Genomic DNA, 18913 nt, shown 5'->3' with positions numbered 1-18913 from the left:
TTAGAGGCCATCATGGAAGTAGACATCGTTGGAAAAATTACAAGGACCAACACCATTAGGACACTTGACCAAAATGATCATGTCAATCCAAAGACCACAAAACAAACACCTTGAAATATATATATATATATATATATATATATATATTTCCATCAATGTTAATAAAAGTAAAACTATTTATCTGCCATAAAAGTATTGGAGACTCCGTTCAAACCCTAGCTAATAGATTTTCAACCATGCACACCATAGCTATCTGCATCTCAACTTTCCTTCTCCTTCTTCCCACTGGTGCAACTGAAACCGATCAACCACCTTACAATCCCACCGACTCTTTTCTCCTTAATTGTGGCTCATCTTCGAACCAAACTTATTACAATGATCAAGGCCGTCTCTGGGAAAGCGATTCTCACTCACAACATTTCTCTTCACAAAACATACAAAGCTCATCCTCAGAATCCAACGCTTCGGAACAAGACTATAATTCTGCCCCCAAAGTCCCTTACAAGACCGCTCGCATATTTCACTCCAAATTCACGTACTCTTTTCATCTCTTGTCACCGGGGCCGAAGTTTGTCCGTCTCTACTTTTATTCCGCCACATACTCTGGCCTCAATAAATCCGATTCTTTCTTCTCTGTCACCGCCGATAATTTCATTCTCTTAAACAACTTCAGCGCTTCTCTTTTTGCTTCCTCTCGGACCTCACCTTATTTTGTGAAAGAATTCATCATCAGCGTTGCCAATAATCACAACCAATTCAACCTATTCGAATTAGCCTTTAATCCATCTCCAAACTCTTATGCGTTCATCAACGGCATCGAAATTGTTTCCATGCCGGAAAATCTCTACACAGCCCCAACAGACAAACCGATCACCTTCGTCAACAGCAAGGAAACCCCGTTCTTGTTCACGAACGGCACCGCTCTTGAGAACGTGTACAGACTAAACGTAGGCGGAAGAGCTGTTCTCAGCATAAACGACACCGGAATGTTGCGAACCTGGATTCAGGACTTGAATTACTTGTATAGTTACAAAGCGGGTTCAACTCCTTACCTGTCTAACGTCACAATCGAGTACAACTCCAATACGCCGGCTTACACTGCACCCGAGGTCGTTTACACAACATTTCGCCAAATGGATCCAAAGGGTCTTAACAACACCAAGTACAACCTCACGTGGCTATTTCCGCTCGACGCCGGCTTTTCTTACCTCGTTAGGCTTCACTTCTGCGAGACTCTTCTGGAGGTGACCGTTGAGAATCAAAGGGTGTTCTCTATATACATGAATAGCATGATAGCTGAGGAACAAATGGACGTCATTTACTACAGCCGCGGCTCCAAAATCCCTGTGTACAGAGACTACATCGTCTTTGTAGAAAAAGAAAGCCACAATCAAGAGGGATATCTATTGCTTGAACTTCACCCCAACAATAGGTCAAAGCCAGAGTACTACAACGCAATGCTAAACGGTGTTGAGATATTTAAATTGAACCAATCTAATGGAAATCTCGCCGGACCGAACCCGGATCCAGCAAACTCCGTCACAGTTTCTCAACCAAAGCCATGGCCAAAAGGAAACAAAAAGAAGTCATCAATCTTGGAAGTCACTATAATCTGCATAGCTGTTTTTAGCTTTGTGCTAGGTCTCTTCGTATGCTGGCTTATATTCTTCTACAAGAGAATCATAATATCCTCAAAGAAGAGGAGGAAGGAAGGTTCATCGCTGCCGTCTGATCTCTGCCGTCACTTCACGATCAACGAAATCAAAGCGGCCACGTGCGACTTCGACGAGAGGCTCATCATCGGCGTCGGCGGCTTCGGTAACGTGTACAGAGGACGCCTCGCCGGACCCAACCAAATCCATGTGGCGGTCAAACGTTTGAATCCGAGGTCAAAGCAGGGTGCTCGGGAGTTCAGGACGGAGATCGAGATGCTTTCCAAGCTCCGACACGTTCACCTTGTCTCCCTCATCGGCTACTGCGACGACCGGAACGAGATGATCCTTGTCTACGAGTACATGTCGCGCGGGACGCTCCGCGACCACCTGTACAGCGGTCCCACCGAGAATCCCGCACTGCCGTGGAAGCAGCGGCTGCAGATCTGCGTCGAGGCGGCGCGTGGACTTCACTACCTCCACACGGGTGCAAACCACGTGATCATCCACCGAGACGTCAAGTCAACGAACATACTCTTGGACGAGAAGTGGGTCGCGAAGGTTTCGGACTTCGGGCTTTCTAGAATGGGCCCCACTTCGGCTTTGGACACCCACGTCAGTACCGAGGTCAAGGGAAGTTTTGGGTATTTGGACCCGGAGTATTGCCGGAGGCACCAGTTGACGGAGAAATCCGACGTTTACTCATTCGGGGTGGTGTTGTTGGAGATGCTGTGCGGTAGGCCGGCGATGGGCCGGGCCTTACCGAAGGAGCAAGTGGGCCTGGCGAATTGGGCCCAAAAGTGTTACAAGAACGGGTTGATTGAGCAGATAGTGGACCCGAATCTGGAGGGCGAGATTGCGGCGGTGTGTTTAAAGAAGTTTGCAGAGATCGCAGTACGGTGCGTTGCCGACGACGGAATTTTGCGGCCGTCGATGGCGGATGTGGTAGGAGGGCTTGAGTTTGTGATGGAGCTTCAAGAGAGCGATGAGAAAGTCGATGAATTCGTTGGATTTGAGATGGCTGATGGGAAAGATAGGAGGTTGTTTGGTTCACGAGAAAGTCATGATGAGGAGTCGGATTCTGGGAAAGGGAAGTCATCGGAGGAAAACAGCACTGAAACGTCGGTGTTTAGATGGGAAGAGAGTGAGGAGAGTGACGTCTGGTTCCGAACGCTTCTTGTCGGAGAGCTAGGATAGTTGGGAGCTAAATATATATACGTATATATATATATATATATATAGCAAGAACTTTGGTGTTACTAGCTAGGTTTATAGGTCTTCCAACATAAAGCCGTACACATGCAGTGGAGTACGTGAATGGATTTGTAATATGTCCAGGTGTATGATATGCTAATCATTCAAAAAAGATAGACAATATATATGGTTTGCTAATGTTTGATCCAAAGAATGTACTCAATTCATATTTGGAAAGTTTGTTTTCGATTTGTTTTCAACTTTTATTTCTATAAATCTTAATGTTTTATTAGTATGTTTTGGGGAAAAGGACAAACAAATTTTACAAAATGAATTTAAAAGCAATGACGAGCAGAAGATGAAGATATATAATGAATAAATAACACTCGAAGTAATAGAGTGGTAAATGCTGATTACATTACAGAAATATTAGGAAAAAAAAGGATGTGAGTCCAACAAATAAGACATATATTTTATTAATAATTCAATATAGTTTTGCAGATCACTATTTTTATTCAGTGAGTTTTTTTTTTTTTTTTTTTTTTTGAGCAAACGAAAAAATACTCTTGTTTCTTAATAAAGAAAAAAAGAGAGAGAGAAAATCTAGAGAAATGCGTCTAGACTCGTGTCCTCTTTTAACCACTATAAGATTTTCATCATCATTCCCCACTATAAAGATGATCTGAATTCGGACATGATCATTCCCCACTATAAAAATGATCTGATTTCTCCGAATTCAGTCTTCGAAGAGTATTTAGGTAATATCAAAATAAAAATAAATAAAAAGCAACTTTTTACGGCATATTTAAAATATTTATACAAAATGATCACTTTTATACGCTATATTTATAACAAATATTTAATTTAACAATATTATTAATATAATATTATTTTGAATACTCTTTTTTATGGGTGATTTCGGGTGGTTAACAAAAGTTAAGAATATTATTACGGATTTATAGATTTATGTGTAAATATCACAACTTTATGAACATTCATTTTTTCATCTCTTGCATAATAGACATATATATGTAAATAATTTTAGAGTTTAAAGCTATTAGAGCAACTCCAATACAATGTTATATTTGATGTGTCAATTGCAAATTTAACATTTTAGTGCAACAAAAAAAACACTATTCAATGCAATGCTATTTATTGTGCTAAATTTTCTATATGTTATACTTTGTGATAAATTTTCCACCAAGTCTAGGATTTGGCAAATGTAGCATTTGATTCTTATTGGTTGATATGTTTACTTTTTTCATTTAATCATTGCATCTTTTCTATTTTTAAATTATTTTAAAAGTCTACTTTTACAACTTTTAAAACTTTAATGATGATAAAAAAAAGTATATTTAGTATTTCAAATAGTATTATGTAATAGAGTACAAATAAAAATAGTACTGTCCTATCATATTTTTTAGTGTCAAATATCCAATTGACATTAGCATTTACATTGGAAATAATCTTAAATTTTTGTGGTTTACTACGTGATTGTCTCTATCTCTTTTGAGAAAATTGTTGAGCTTACCATTAAAGTATATAAGTCAGGATTTTTACCATTTACTATTGATTAATATTCTTTTAACTAATATAGTTATTTGACTAAAAATGTATTAATCAAGAATAAGGGATAAAGCTCAAAACTTATATACTTTAAAAGAATATAGATCTAGATTTTTATTTCTCAGAGTACTATTTGTTACTAGATAATTATTTAACTAAAACAAATATTAATTTAATGTAAAAGATAAAAATTAAGACTTGTGTATTTTAAACGAATATTTGTTAAGATTTCTCTTTCACTATCCACCAACCGAAAGTGGCCAAAATCCTAATGGGCTCAACCTCATCAGTCAGTCACCACAGAGAGCCCAAACCCCTTCAAACCCCAGAATCCTCCCCCGCGTTCGAAAGGCCTAAAAACCTGGGAACAAAACCTTCAAAACGGAGACTCGCACTTCATTCGTTCCGAATCCCAAAAGAATCAACTGAAGAATCAGAATCAGAATCAGTCGAGCTCTGAACGATAGAAGGAAGGAAGGAAGAAGATGAGCAATAAGCACGGCCCTCCCAAGCACCAGAACAAGTTCGCTTGGAAACCTAACGCCGGTCGCAAAATCAACGAGACGGTGATTATTTCAATCCACAATCAGATTTTGATTTTTTTCCCAATTTTCTGAATTAAATTTGTTTAAGATATTGAAGAAAGAAAATTCTTCGGCTGTGAATGTTTAGGAAGTTGGAGGGAGGTTCAGGCCGCTGTCGGAGGTCACCGGCGTATGCCATCGCTGTAAGGAGCAGATCGAGTGGAAACGCCGTTACGGCAAGTACAAGCCTCTCTCCGAGCCTGCCAAATGGTATTTTTTTTCTTTTTCTTTTTATTTTTTGTATTGATTGGGTGAGTTTTGTAAGTAACAATTGAAACGTTTTCAGCCAACGTTGTTCGAAACGCAATGTCCGTCAGGCTTACCATAATCTATGTCACGGTTAGCTTCAAATTACAGGCTTTTTTTACCCTTTTCTTTTTTTGGTTTTAATGATTTGCTCTGAAACTGATTTTACAGTTGTTTATAATGTTTTTGTTATTTGGGTTTTGTTGTTAGGTTGTGCCAAGGAGCATGGTTTATGTGCAAAGTGTTGTTGCCATGTGAGCCAGACGGTTGGAAGGTTTGCCTCACAAATGTTCCATGTTATTTCATCTGCAAATTATATTGTGTTGGAAAGTTTTCTAATTTACGTTGAATTTTCGTTTCAACTTTTATTAAAATGTCTTAGGGATTTGACTGAAGTAGAAGCTGAGCAGAAGATGCTTGAGGAGGTTTGTCTGTTATTTGAAATTCTGAAATTTGGTGGAATGTAAAAGGTTGGTTTTGAATTGAATGTTGATGGGATTTGTTGGTTTTGCTATCAGGCTATCAAGAATGCTCGAGAAAGGGACAGAAGGTCTCTAGTTCGAGCTGTAAGCTTCCATTTTCTCCGTTTCTCTGTTTACTTTCTTTCACTTGTTCTTCTAAAATAAATGTCTGCGAATGAATTCGAATTGTTGGAATTGTTTTTCTCTATATTTGTTTCATTTTATAAGTTCCCATTTGATGATTTATGTGTATATGTCAGTGTATTTTCTATAAAGTGTTGGTGGTAATCGCTTCACCTCATTTTCCTCTTCTTCCAAGTTGGCTCTTTTATGTGTGCAGTTGTGAATTTTCATTTATAGTCAGCAATATGAATCTGAAATTTATGAGAACGTATGGTTTTAACTTTTGTACTCTTCTTATATGCAATATGAAACTGTTTTGTCCATGTTACCATTCTTTGCTATTGGGTGAGCACGTTGTATTCATGTCTGTCATATAGTATAGCTTATAGAATGTGTCATGTTCACTCTTATTCGCTTTCCATCCTACTGGAACAGATGAACAAAGGGAAATCGAATGATTCAGCTGAAACTACAATCGAGAGTGTAAACAAGGTTGGGGAGTTATTTCCATCGGCAACTCTTGAAGACTATGCAGAATTGAGCAGAGATGATGATGAAGATGACAATGATGAAGGGCGAGTTTTGTAACTAAGAAAGGTGGAAACAGAGTTTACGTAGTTGTGTTGAGCATGAAATTCGCCCCTTGATAGCATTAGCATGCATCGTGTTGTTTTTCAACAATATGAAGAACGCCTAAATATAGGAATGCAATATTTATTCCGACAAGAAATTTTTTTTTCCCCCCGACTTATTGCAAGAAGATGAGGATTATTATTATTTAAAAAATAATAGGACTAGTAGTAGTAGTAACTCTACTTATCTTGCTCTTTACGATCCTTGAAACAGGATCTCCAATATTTTTTTTTTTTTGTAATTAGTACTGACTGCAATGTACTAATGAATAGAAAAGGTTTCATGTGATTTTATGTGAGAGTTTTTTACTGTAGTAAAAAAAAGGTTAGATATGACTGTCTTTTAGAGCGTTTTACTATAACAAAATTCAAATTTTAAACTCGAATCGGTGAAATGAACGGATGTTCGTTTATTGGATCCAACTTGTTGAAAACTTGGAGCCTTCACACTTTGTATGGGCAGTAATATGTTCTATGATTCCCATCCCGAGTATTAAACTCTTCTTGACCATGGATGAGTGATCCATAACGTGCAAGTTAATCAAGATTTTAATGCGAAATAACGTGTTTTTTGAGTTGATTGCTTGGATTTCGGAATGTTCAATTAAGTAAGAAGATGCTTGTCTCTTGAGCATCACACATTCATGGCAAATAACTATATAGAGAGACGTCTGAGCACCTACGAAATCGAAAAGCCTGAAACATGAAATTATTATTATTATTATTATTATTATTATTATTATTATTATTATTTTAAAAAGTCACTGATCTTGCTTATGAAGTCAACTCCAGAAGGATTGGATCAAGGCTTCACTAAAAGTCATTCCATGAAAAGTTCAATTTTAGACAATGCCGCCAAAAAAAAAAAAAAAACACCAAAGCCCTGGAAATGCCTTAATGGAGGCCTTCTTCCCTTCATGTTATGCACTCTTCTTCTTGCCAGCCTCCTTGCCATGATAACAATTGGGTCCACTGTTGCGTATCCGCGTGTTCTACAGTCAAAGTGGCTGCCTACCTTATTCACTTCACAGCCAAATATCCCACCTGCAGACCCAAGTAGGAGTTTTGCTCAAGCAACTGCATGATGAGAGTTCAGAATCTAAAAACCTTGCCAAAGTTTCTGATCAACTTCTTCACATTGCCCTTTCTTTGGACAAGCTTTCAAATAGCATATCCGGTCTGTGCAGCAACAATGAGGATGAAAGAAATGAGGTGGTAAGTCATATGGATCGAGATTTAAGTGAACCCGAGGAAGATGAAGCTGATGCTCCCGAAGATCTTCAATTCAGGTGAGCTTCATAACTAACACTTCACCTAAACCCAGCTGGCTAATTGGGAAGAAAAACTATTTTGGGTTGGAGACTGTGAACCCATCAATTTGATTATCATGTCGAAGTATGGCTTCTCATTTAGACTGATACACGAGTTACAAGCTCCACGGGACATGTCCAGACAATTGGGATATGGCTCAGAAGCTGATAGCCAACGGGTGCGACCCATTGCCAAGAAGAAGATGCTTCACAAGAACACCAGCTCACTACACTAAGCCATTTCCTATAAACTCCTCTCTATGGACTCAACCGAGTGATGCTAACATCTTGTGGAGCCATTACAAGTGCAAGGACTACCCTTGTCTTGTTTCTAATGAGACAGTGGACAAAAGAGGTTTCTTCAAATGTGCCCATTGTTTCAGCCTCTCAAAACAAAGGTGGGATATTCCAAAGAACGAGTCCGTCTCTGCAGAATTCACCATTGACAAAGTTCTGAGCTTGAAGCCAGGGGAGATCCTGATCGGTCTTGATTTTAGCCCTAGTACCGGAACGTTTGCTGCTATAATGAAAGAGTGAAATGTCACCATTGCATCGGCTACTTTGAACTTAGGGGCTCCTTTCAATGAAGTCATTGCCTTAAGAGGTCTTCTTCCTCTCTACATATCGGTTGGTTCAAGATTGCCTTTTTTGGACAATACCCTTGATATGATATATTCCACTCTGTTCTTGGATGGTTGGATAGGAATGGAACTTCTTTAGTTTGTGTTGTTTGATTGAGACCGTGTCCTTCGGCGGAAAGGGATTCTTTGGATAGACCGTTTCTTTTGTAGGAAAGAAGATATGGAGGAATATTTGGATGGGTTCAAGAGCCTCGGCTATAGACCTTTACTATGGATAAGCTTGGGGATGAGCTTTTCATCTCCGCAGTTCTCGAAGATCCCATCAGAGGTTAGTGTAACCACGCTTTATATATGTACTCTAACGAAAGTTATTTACCTATATATATATGTATATATATTATATTCAGTTATTATTGTTGTGACCATAGTGGGCGATTCTAAACATTGTGATACTCTACACATACATTGACACAGAATTTCAATGTTTAGCTTTTCTTTTTCTTTTTTTCAATTCCTGCGGAGGAGCTGGACCTTCCAGTGTTGAAAAAGAAATCGCCACGCCGTCTATTGTTCATAAATTATCTTGCAAAATTTGTGGATAGTTTTGAAGAATAACATCATAGCATAGTATAACACATCATAATAAAAAAAAAAAATGACATCATAACATAGTATACATGGGAAAAGAGTAAGCAACGATGGTATTTATTCCAGAGTAATTAATAAAATTTTCTTTGCACAGTGATATGCACTCGCTATAGGAGAAGGAAAAAAAATTTCAATTGATGGAGCGATACAACAAAATTTAACTTCAAAAACCTCGGTAAGGATCTCAAGTCCTTTTTCCAAAAATGTTTAAGTAAATGAATTATGAAAACACATTATCGGCCTCCAAATTACCATGGGCTTGCTCTGGAAGTCAGTTGCAATGTAATAAATTCTGGTGTATATCAAAAACAGCCATCGTCCAAAATATGTTGATCCTACCTAGCTAAAGGAACCGAATCTAACCCTTGCAAAGCTAGAAACTAATGTCATGGAGGACTTCTTACTCGAATCGATCATTCTTTGGCACATAAGCGCTCTGTATAAGAATTAAATGTACAAAAAAAGTGGTACATGAGTAGAGAATTAAGCTTCCATTGTACCAACATCAACAAAATAACCACGTTAAGAGACGGAAAAACTGTGCCAAAGAAAAAAGGATAACACGGAGAAAATGAATGTTATAGTCCATACTCAGATATTCATAAGTCAGTATCATTGAGGTTCCCCAAGCTGACATGCTGAAAAATCTTGGACCCAGGCCTCTGTAGAAGCCTTTCCAGCCCTCATCCTTGATCAAGCTTTTAATAACTTGCCTAGCATTGTGCCCCCTTTCATGTCCCATCACCTTTGGTGCAGCAAGAGCCAATTAAAATATAATTAAAAAAAAGTATCTATGCAACATAATGTACAGGAAAATTGTTGTGTGCATATTGACTATATGTAAATATAAGACTCATTAAGATGAAATCGAGAAACCAGGGCAATGCAACTGATGACAAATTAAGATGGTTTTACATCAACTATGTTCCATGAATACCACATACCTGTAAGCGTGTCTTGATGGTGTCCAGTGGGGTTGTTATGCAGGATGCTGTTGCACCTGCAATAATTCCTCCAGCGGCTTGGACTAACATTATCTTCCCCTCGCCAGGAGCTTTTTCTGAATTTCCATTGTCCAAGATCCTGCAGTACAGATCACAAATCATATACTAGACAACCTGATTGTTGACATCAAAACATACAATGAATCATTGGTTACTACTTGCTAGCTAGGACCATTTATGCTAAAGATACATTGTCATCATATTCAATTTCTGAACTTGTGATTTTATAAATCAAGGATTCAATTCTAGCTCAGTCTACGCTAACCTAGCTCGCTCAACACACTTAAAGTTCATAGATAAAGATAATCATTTCTCACCTCCAGATGAACCGTTGGCTTGAACCATAACTTGCCCACCAAACTGCACTAGAAGGGGAGTAAGTCATAACTGATAGGCCAAAACCCCTATATAATCCCCAGATGCCATCAGTCCTCAAAACCTTACGAACAACATCCAAGCCTCCATTATATTTTGCGTGGCCCGAGTACCCCTGTACCATCAACTTTTGACTAACCTAACGAGGATCCACAACCAAAAGAGTATTAGCATGTTTTCTCCTCTTCATTTATTTTCTTCCTAATGGATTCAAAACTAGATGATAAGAAAGATCCAATTCATAAATTACATGTGTGTCTATGAATGTAAATAAACCAGGATTACAAAGTTATAGCAATATATATATATATATATATATATACACACACACACATAGAGAGAGAGAGACCTAATACATAATTGCTAAGAGATTGAAGAAACCCAAAACAAGCATTTTACTAAAATTTTATCCGACACTTCAACCATATGTCAACATGAGAAACCACAAACTCGCATTCCTCAAAATCCATATACATAATTACATATACATCACAAACTTCCTTATTTAATTCTTCTTTCTAATTTTTATTTCATTTTACTTTTTGCCTTTTTAATTGTATGAGTTATATTAGTTGGCGTCCAAAATTAGATGATGACGGCATTCAAACATAGAACAAGGATTAGAGTTTCCATACCACATCAATCGGAACAAAGACAGCCTGAGAGAAAAGAGATGCAGTCATGCCACCTAAGCCATTTGCAACAGCTGCCTGTGTGGGCTCAGATAATTTTAATGGTTCCACCATCTTGAAGGCCGCAACTTTGGTAGTCTCTAAAGCAGTAAGGAATATGATCCTGGCAGGAACAGCACCAGTAATTACTGTGCCAAACCCTTTATAGAGTCCAGGAATCCCATCTGTTCTAAGTAAGCCACGGATGACAGAGAATGCATTTCTCTCAGCAGCGTCCTTTGAAGCAACCTGTAGCCTGGTTTTCACAACAGAAACTGGGTATAGTGCTACTGTAACTCCCGTAAAGAGGCCAGCTCCTACGACATAAAATTTAGTTTTATCAAGCCTGCAGAGTTGGATAAAGAGAAACAAAGATTTAGACATTCAAAGAATCCAATAGAAAGCCAAAGCATTAACCAATTGCATAAGAGGCTGAACCAATAGTAAGAGGATAAAAACAATGACGCCAAACTTGAGGAGACGCTCAAATACAAGGACAATAAATAAATAAAACAAACATAGAGGTAGCCAATTTATGAAACCTGAGTTTTTCATAAACTCCAACGGCAAAACTCGTCATTCAAATAAAATTTCACTACCGTGATTAAGATGAATATAATCGAAACAAGAGAGAATCTATGATGTAGCTAACAACTTCTCCCTCAAGTACTCTCAACCCTTCTCCATCTCCATTTTCATAGACATTTTCTTCAACAATCAAAATATAACACATCAAACTGAAGTGCCAAATGGGAAACAACCAAATAAAGAATCAAAAATCATTTTCAACAGAATCCCACAATAATATTTATTGAATGGAAGTATGAAACAAACACACAGACGCACGTATAGCGACATCTTAGCATTCAAATCCCTGGGATGATGTAATGCCCCGAAAACCAATCCAAATAACAAAAATAAATTTAAAAAAAAATCCTCTTTTAATTCCAGTTGTTTGAAAAAATGCCCACTTATATACAAATACAAAAATTTCCTTTCACTCTTTCGTCAAACCTAATATTTTACAATTTTCCAATAGTTTCCGTCCAACTCTTCCACAGATCCCAATTCTCAGGAATCAAACAAAATGACAATACATAAATTCCATATCCGCAAACCATAAAAAGAGGGAAAAATACATAACAAATTGCGATCTTTAAAACTATAAAGGTGAATAAGACAGCGATTATATTATACCCAAAACAAAAGAGGCGAACTTAATTAAACAAAGAAATGAACATAAAGTGGAAATGGAAACCGTACTTGTCCCAGTTAATCTCGGTCTGACCAAATGACTGGGTGCGAGCGTTTGATGCAGCCATGGAATCCGCCGAATCTTGAACGAAAAATTAAAAATATATCAACAATGCATTCTTCTCGGAAGACGAACCAGAATCTTGAAGATCTCCGAAACGGCGCCTCTCTATGAAGAACAGATTTCTTAAAGATTGTTAAACTTCGAAACCGCCGAGAATGAGTTTTTTCTCCAGGTTTGGCACTTTTTGGATTGCTTGGAGCTGAATCCACTCTCTATGAATTTCGTTTGATTTTTGTTTTTTCTTTTTTTGTTCTGACTTTTTTTATGGAGTTTTCTTGATGGGCGCTCGTTCGGCGGTTGAAGGCTTGCTGCCTCGTGGTGAAACGTTTTTTTGGTTAAAATCAGGTCTTGTTTAGAGCCGAAATCTGTCGCATGTTTTATACCCCTCTCTTTTCATTAATTTGAGTTTAGAATTTATATTTTATTATAGTAAAAAAATTTTAAAAACAGTCACATTTAATTTTTTTATTATAATAAAAAATTCTCATATAAAATTACATCTCAACTCAAATTAAAAACTTAAATTAACGAACTAAACGGCACTTAATAAATTAGTATAAGTTTGGTTCGGATTCAGAATTATATTGAGAATTATTCTAATTTATGTATATTTTTTATGAGAAAAAATACTATAACGAGTCATGAATTATGATTTAATTCATGACACGAATTCTCGTATCAAATACTTCCTTAAAGATTTATAATTTTATAAAAGATAAAAATCATTTTTGTACATATATTATAATGAAACATGCAATTACCATTTTACATTTTTAATAATATTAAAATTGATACATTTTAAGAGTATGTTTGTTTCATAACTCTTAAGTTAAAAATTTAAATTGTGTATATGAGAGAAAAATATTATAATAAAAAATTAAATTTAAATTTTTATAAAAAAAATATTGTACTAAAAAAATTTGAGTTATGACTTAAATTGTGAAATGAAGCCTAAATTTTAAAAACATCTTTGAGATACTGTAACAACTTTTTGTGATGTGAAATGTCTAAACTACCCCTCTCATTAATTTATTCTGAATTAAATTTTACAAAATGCATTAAAATTTTAAAAAAGTACTGTAGAAAAAATTAAAAAATACCTCTCGCTTCTCCTCTCTGAGTCTCTGTCTCGACTCTCTCCTCTCTTTTTCTCACCCCCTCTCTATCTCTCTTACTCTGCATTTCTCTCTCTTCTTTTCTCTAACCCAGATAAGATTTTCTTCATTTTTTCCCCACCAAATCTGTAAACAATATTAAACCAACCAAACAAAATCTACAATAAATAACACATATAAAAAGTGAAGGCTTTGAGTTTGTGGTTAACGCATGTGGGCTCATTACGCCGTTGCCGACTCCATCACCACCGTCCCAAAAAGGCTGAGTTCATCATTTCCCAAATTAATAACCATATTACAGAAACCAAGTAAAAGGAAAATTCAATCCATCAAAATCTCTCAAATTAAAGAACACATCACAACACAAGCAAATCGATGATAATAAATCATAAATTAAAAATAGAATTATTTTCATAAATACCTTCTAATTCAAAGCGTCCTTAAATTTTTTAAAATTATTAAACACCCTATCTATAAAAAAAAAAAAAAAAAAAAAGATTCAAAATGTCTCTTTCGTTTCATTCCATTTATAATACTAACATGTTTAATTTGTTGACATGTCACATCTTAAATATTACTTAAAAGATATTAAGGTCTGACATAATTTATCAAAATAATTAAATATTAAAAAATAACGATACAAAAACTTATTTTAAATAGAAAAAGAAAATTTTTGGGCCCATTTGGTAATGATTTTAAAATGTTTTTGCTTTTAATATAAATGTGAAAATAAGATTATTTTAAAAATCATGTTGAGACTGATTCTGAAATTGCATTTGATTAATTTTTTAAGAAATTATTTTGAGTATAATAAAAAAATAAAATCGTGTTTGATTATAATTATTAATTAATATATTATAATATTATTAATAAGTTGAGACAACCTTAATCTAAGAAGCCGTCTCTTAAAACTCTCAGTAAAACATGATAACTGACAGTATCGATTTCTGAGCCCAGCTTTACAGTTTTACCGAAAACGCGACTCACATAACTTTGATTTTATTAATTGGTAATTAAGGAATTCTTTAAATATTAGAGTGCTTCTCGAAGCATTACTAACACTGTACAATACTCATAAATTCTTATGAACAGAATTACGAGTTATAGTCAAATAAAAAATTTCTCCCGCCTTAATTCGCGGTGAGGATTATCAACGAGTCATAACATAAAAATTTTCGACATAAAATTTTATTTATAGAATTTTAGAATAATATTATTAACTCCAAAAATCATTCATTACAAAATATATCATTATTTAAGAAATCTATGATTTAATTACATAAATTACTCTAATTAACATCAAGATTTTTCGGTTCATTACATAAGTACTATAATTTTAGAATAATATTATTATCTCCATAAATCTTTCATTACAAAATATGTCATTATCTAGAAAATTCATGATTTAATTACGTAAATTACATTAATTAACATCAGGATTTTCCCTATCATTATATAAGTACTAGAAAATAAAAACATAAAAGGAAAAATAATTTTCAATCGTTTTCTAATTTTTTTATAAAAATCATTCTTATTATTTTTTTTTTCATTTTCAAAATATTTATTAAACAAATACAATTTACAAAGTATTTTCATTTTCGTACCTTAGAAGACGTACAAAATTGTTTTCAACCAAAAATTAATTCCAAAGGCATCCTCAGTTTCGCAACAGAGCAGGGATGGAAGATTGATACTGCTGAATCCGGCGTTGCATTAGTGATTAAAAGTGTCACGAAGAATGAGGTGTTGGGTCTTAGTGGTCCTATTATTGCATATATTTGCTCTCTCTCTCTTCTTATATGAATATCTCATGTGCCCAGATTGGCCAATTTGAGATTGCAAAGTTTGGTCTCCTGTCAGGCTCATCCTATTGTTGGATTGATAAGATAGCAAATTGGATTACCAATATTGTCTGTAATGACTTTTCTCCCTTTCATTGAAATCTCACGAGTTTCCTTTAAAAAAATACACTTAAGATCAAAACAAAAAAATGAAAAGGAAAACCTTTCTCCCTTCCTCTTCTCTCTCGCCGAACTTGTTACGAAACCTCACATTCTAGAGGTCGTCATCGGATTTGGTCGGGACTGGCTGGAATGTGAGGTGGGTGGTAACAGATCTTGAAGGTTGTGGGGTGGATGGAGTTGGGGGACTCGATTGAGAGTGAATATTGGAGGTGGATGGCAGAGGTTGTTGGTGAAGAAACTCGGCGGCGATTTTGGACTTGTGGTACCGGAGGATGAGAGGGGCGTAGAAGGGCTGGGCACCGGAGGTTGGTGCTCAAGTGGCTGGTTTTTTCAGATCTCAGATTTGCGAAGTTTTTTATTTTGTTTTTAAATGATTTTTTTAATATTCAAAATTAGTTTTAGAAAATAATTTTAATCTTTTTAGTAATTAATTCATTTCTTAGAGATTAATTCATATTGTTTTCAGATTAATTAAGTTTTAATATGATAATATAATGCCACGTCATGGAATCTGTTAGTGTTGTATACGAAATTGTACGGGAGGGGTGTTTTGAATTTTTTTTATAAATTAAAAGGCGTTTTGAACCATTTTAAAACATTATGACGCGTTTTGAATTAAGGTACATATTTCAAGAGTAATTATGAAAATAATCCTTAAAGTCAGCTGGACTTGCCGGAGGGAAGAATGGGGAAGAGAGAGTTTGCTTGAGAGAGAAGTTTTTTTGTTTCTAAGTTTTTTTTTTGGTTAATTTTTAAATGTTTAAAAATAATTTCAGAATTTGTTTTAAAATTTATTGATCTTTAGTTAATTAATGAGAGGGTATAAATGACATTTTATATCTCATAAAAGGGTCTAAAAGTACTTAAAAGATGTTTTTAAAAACTTGAAAGTGTCATTTTAATATTATAAAAAATATAAAATATTAACTACATGTTTTGATATAACACAAGATACTAAAATGATTTTATTTCATTTTATAAATGCCCATAAATTATATATATCCTAATTCAATGTACCTTAATTATATATAAAAGAAATGGTGTATAATACATTTGTTCTCTTTAAATCCTCTGTAATGTTAATGGATTTGGAAGAAAGTATTTAAGTCCCTTATTTAAATAAAAAATAAGAGGAAATTAGACATAAATTATTTGAAATGAATAGCAGTTTATTTAAATGTTTTCTTTTACGATCAGTAAAAAATATTTTATTTATGTAGTAAAAAATATTTTACTAATTGTTAAAAAAATACGTTAAAAAATATTTATAATAAATTTAAATAAAACATTTACATAATAAACCGTTAAATCTAAAATTATTATTTATTTAATTTAATTTTATAAATCTATTATTTATACCTTCTTTTAATATAAAATTATAGTTTATATAATATTATAAACGAGTCAGAACAATACCAATATTTTGAATGTTGGTAGAATTTTGAACGCCTCTGTCTAATTGAAGGGAAGAAATGGACACTTTCAAAAAGAAATATCTCCAAGATATATAGTTCAGTGCATTTATGAAATTAATTTTGTGAGAATTATATAATAATTTGCTCGGGGGTGAATGTGAATGCTTGCCTAATCCGGTGCCGTATTGAACTGTACTTTCTTCATTTTAAATTGGGTCCATTCGAATAATTTTGATAAATACTTTTTAAAAGTGTATGAATTATGATTTTTATTTGTTACTCTTAATTCATAATCTTTTTAATCAAAGAATTATACTAATAAAATGATATTTATCAAAAATAAAAAATAAAAATCTAGACTCATTCAATATTTTTTTATTCTCTCCTGTGGACTTTTTTTTTTCCTTTTTTTTCTCTCTTTTTGTTCTCCCTTCTTTTGTTTGGGTAATAAAGTTTTGCTAAAGGAATGATGGATTAATTTAGTTCTTGCGGGTTGAACTCATAATTTAGTTCTGTTGTAGTTTTTTCTCAAGAAATTTTAATAAAAAAATTATTATTGATGAATTTTCTCATAAAATTTAAATTCATAATAAAAAAGATAAAAATTAATTTTGGTAAGGAAACAGAAAAATAGAAAAAAAAAAGATGAAAGAGAAAAAAATACGTGCATGAGTTGAGAAGCTGACATGAACATAGGAAAATAATTTGTATAGAGATAAAAGGAAAATAAATGTCGAGAAATAAAATGTAAAAAGATAAAATGAGTTTTTGGCCTCGTTCACTTTATAGATTTAAATTTTTAATTTGAGTTGAGATGTGATATTTTTTGAGAGCTTTTTACTGTAACAGAAAAAGTTAAATGTGACATTTTTTAAAAATTTTTTACTGTAAAAATTTAAAATTAAAAACTTAAATCGGTGAAATAAACGAATCCTTCATTGATCAATTATTCGGAAAATCCCATCAAAAGAAACCAAAAAATAGAAAAAGAAAACAGATACGTGCGTGAGATGAGAAGCTGACAGAGAGAGATCCAGGGGAGTTTACAACTGTACAGTGTACATTAACAAAAAAGAAAAAAAAAAAGTCCGAGCAAAAAAAAAGTGAAATGGAACTCACTTTCTATACAGATAGGCACTGATGATGACACGTGGACATGAAACGCGGATTTAAGCGACGAATTCACGCTCACACGTCATTAAAATGAGCTGTCCTTATACGTTTGTGGTCTGTCAGGCATTAACCTCTAAAAAATGCTTCAGCAAAAAAAAAAAAAAAAAAAATCTAAGGAATGTGGTCTAAAAAAAAATTATTTTCTTTTTTTCAACAAACTCTTCACCCTTTTTTTCCATTGGCTAATTTTCTTTTTTATGACCCACACAATTCATAAAAAAAGGTTGAGTCAAACAAAAACAAGAGAGAGAAAATCACAAAAGCAAAGACTTTAGAGAAAATGACCCACGTATTTTTTTTTTATTTGTAAATAAAATCTACAAGCACTTGACTTTCTATCAATAAAACCCACCGAATGAAGGTTTAGAAAACCAAAAAAAAAAAAAAAAATTCCACGACTCCCATCTGGCAAACATTATGATATCTAATGACAAATTCTATCTTCAAGAAAAAAAAAAAAAAAAAGAGGAAGTTTAGGCATTTTTCAAAAGGAATTATTACGTCTACATTGGCATAGAGATGAGAGACATCCAATGAACAAGGTCACGAAAATTAACAAAAACAATGCACTATAAATTGGAAACAATACCGTTCAAAAAAAAAAAAGGGAACAATATTGTCCCCTTAAAAAGTTGGAAACACCAAATATCAATCTCAATTGAAGTAAAAAAAGGAAAAAGAAAAAAGAGCAAATTTTTTCAACCCCATGAAATATTGCCTAGTGGAGATTGTTCCTCTTTTTCTCATTTTCGTCACCGTTCGTGTGTGCCAAGTAATGTCCATAAAACACAAACAACGAAAAGGCGTTTTTGTGAAAAAGGGTAAGAGAATTACGTGTTACAATTGTAAAACGAGACAGTAAAAAAAAAAAAATATATATA

At 34.3% G+C, this 18913-nt stretch overlaps 3 protein-coding genes across 3 annotated transcripts; 2 read left to right on the top strand and 1 right to left on the bottom strand.

Annotated features, from left to right (window-relative positions):
- The first annotated feature begins 236 nt into the window (after positions 1 to 236).
- LOC21401161 (receptor-like protein kinase FERONIA) lies at positions 237 to 2849 on the top strand. Its single transcript, XM_010101020.1, has one exon. It carries the CDS (start codon positions 237 to 239, stop codon positions 2847 to 2849), a length of 2613 nt encoding a protein of 870 aa, XP_010099322.1.
- Positions 2850 to 4719: 1870 nt separating this feature from the next.
- On the top strand, positions 4720 to 6656 carry LOC21401159. The gene is made up of 7 exons (XM_024167538.1): positions 4720 to 4978; positions 5085 to 5206; positions 5283 to 5335; positions 5453 to 5516; positions 5625 to 5667; positions 5761 to 5808; positions 6262 to 6656. The coding sequence occupies exons 1-7, from the start codon at positions 4898 to 4900 to the stop codon at positions 6412 to 6414; spliced, it is 564 nt and encodes a 187-aa protein (XP_024023306.1). The 5' UTR covers positions 4720 to 4897; the 3' UTR covers positions 6415 to 6656.
- Positions 6657 to 9050: 2394 nt separating this feature from the next.
- LOC21401158 (solute carrier family 25 member 44) lies at positions 9051 to 12700 on the bottom strand. Its single transcript, XM_024167537.1, has 6 exons — positions 12311 to 12700; positions 11012 to 11393; positions 10319 to 10515; positions 9942 to 10080; positions 9589 to 9742; positions 9051 to 9433 (listed from the first exon to the last, which is right to left on the bottom strand). Exons 1-6 carry the CDS (start codon positions 12367 to 12369, stop codon positions 9411 to 9413), a joined length of 954 nt encoding a protein of 317 aa, XP_024023305.1. The 5' UTR covers positions 12370 to 12700; the 3' UTR covers positions 9051 to 9410.
- Positions 12701 to 18913: the final 6213 nt, after the last annotated feature.

Source organism: Morus notabilis, unplaced genomic scaffold (assembly GCF_000414095.1).
Source record: "Morus notabilis unplaced genomic scaffold, ASM41409v2 Scaffold948, whole genome shotgun sequence".
In the NCBI taxonomy this organism is placed as follows: Eukaryota; Viridiplantae; Streptophyta; class Magnoliopsida; order Rosales; family Moraceae; genus Morus; species Morus notabilis.
Note: the sequence above shows the minus strand (reverse complement) of the source record. Positions and strands in the feature narration are given on the sequence as shown.

Coding starts and splice junctions, on each gene's coding strand:
- LOC21401159 (XM_024167538.1), top strand. CDS start 4,898: ATGAGCAATAAGCACGGCCCTCCCAAGCACCAGAACAAGTTCGCTTGG. Junction 4,979..5,084: donor GTCGCAAAATCAACGAGACG/GTGATTATTTCA, acceptor GTGAATGTTTAG/GAAGTTGGAGGGAGGTTCAG. Junction 5,668..5,760: donor AGCAGAAGATGCTTGAGGAG/GTTTGTCTGTTA, acceptor TTTTGCTATCAG/GCTATCAAGAATGCTCGAGA.
- LOC21401161 (XM_010101020.1), top strand. CDS start 237: ATGCACACCATAGCTATCTGCATCTCAACTTTCCTTCTCCTTCTTCCC.
- LOC21401158 (XM_024167537.1), bottom strand. CDS start 12,369: ATGGCTGCATCAAACGCTCGCACCCAGTCATTTGGTCAGACCGAGATT. Junction 10,516..11,011: donor TCTTTGTTCCGATTGATGTG/GTATGGAAACTC, acceptor GATCCTCGTTAG/GTTAGTCAAAAGTTGATGGT. Junction 10,081..10,318: donor AGCCAACGGTTCATCTGGAG/GTGAGAAATGAT, acceptor TCTGTACTGCAG/GATCTTGGACAATGGAAATT.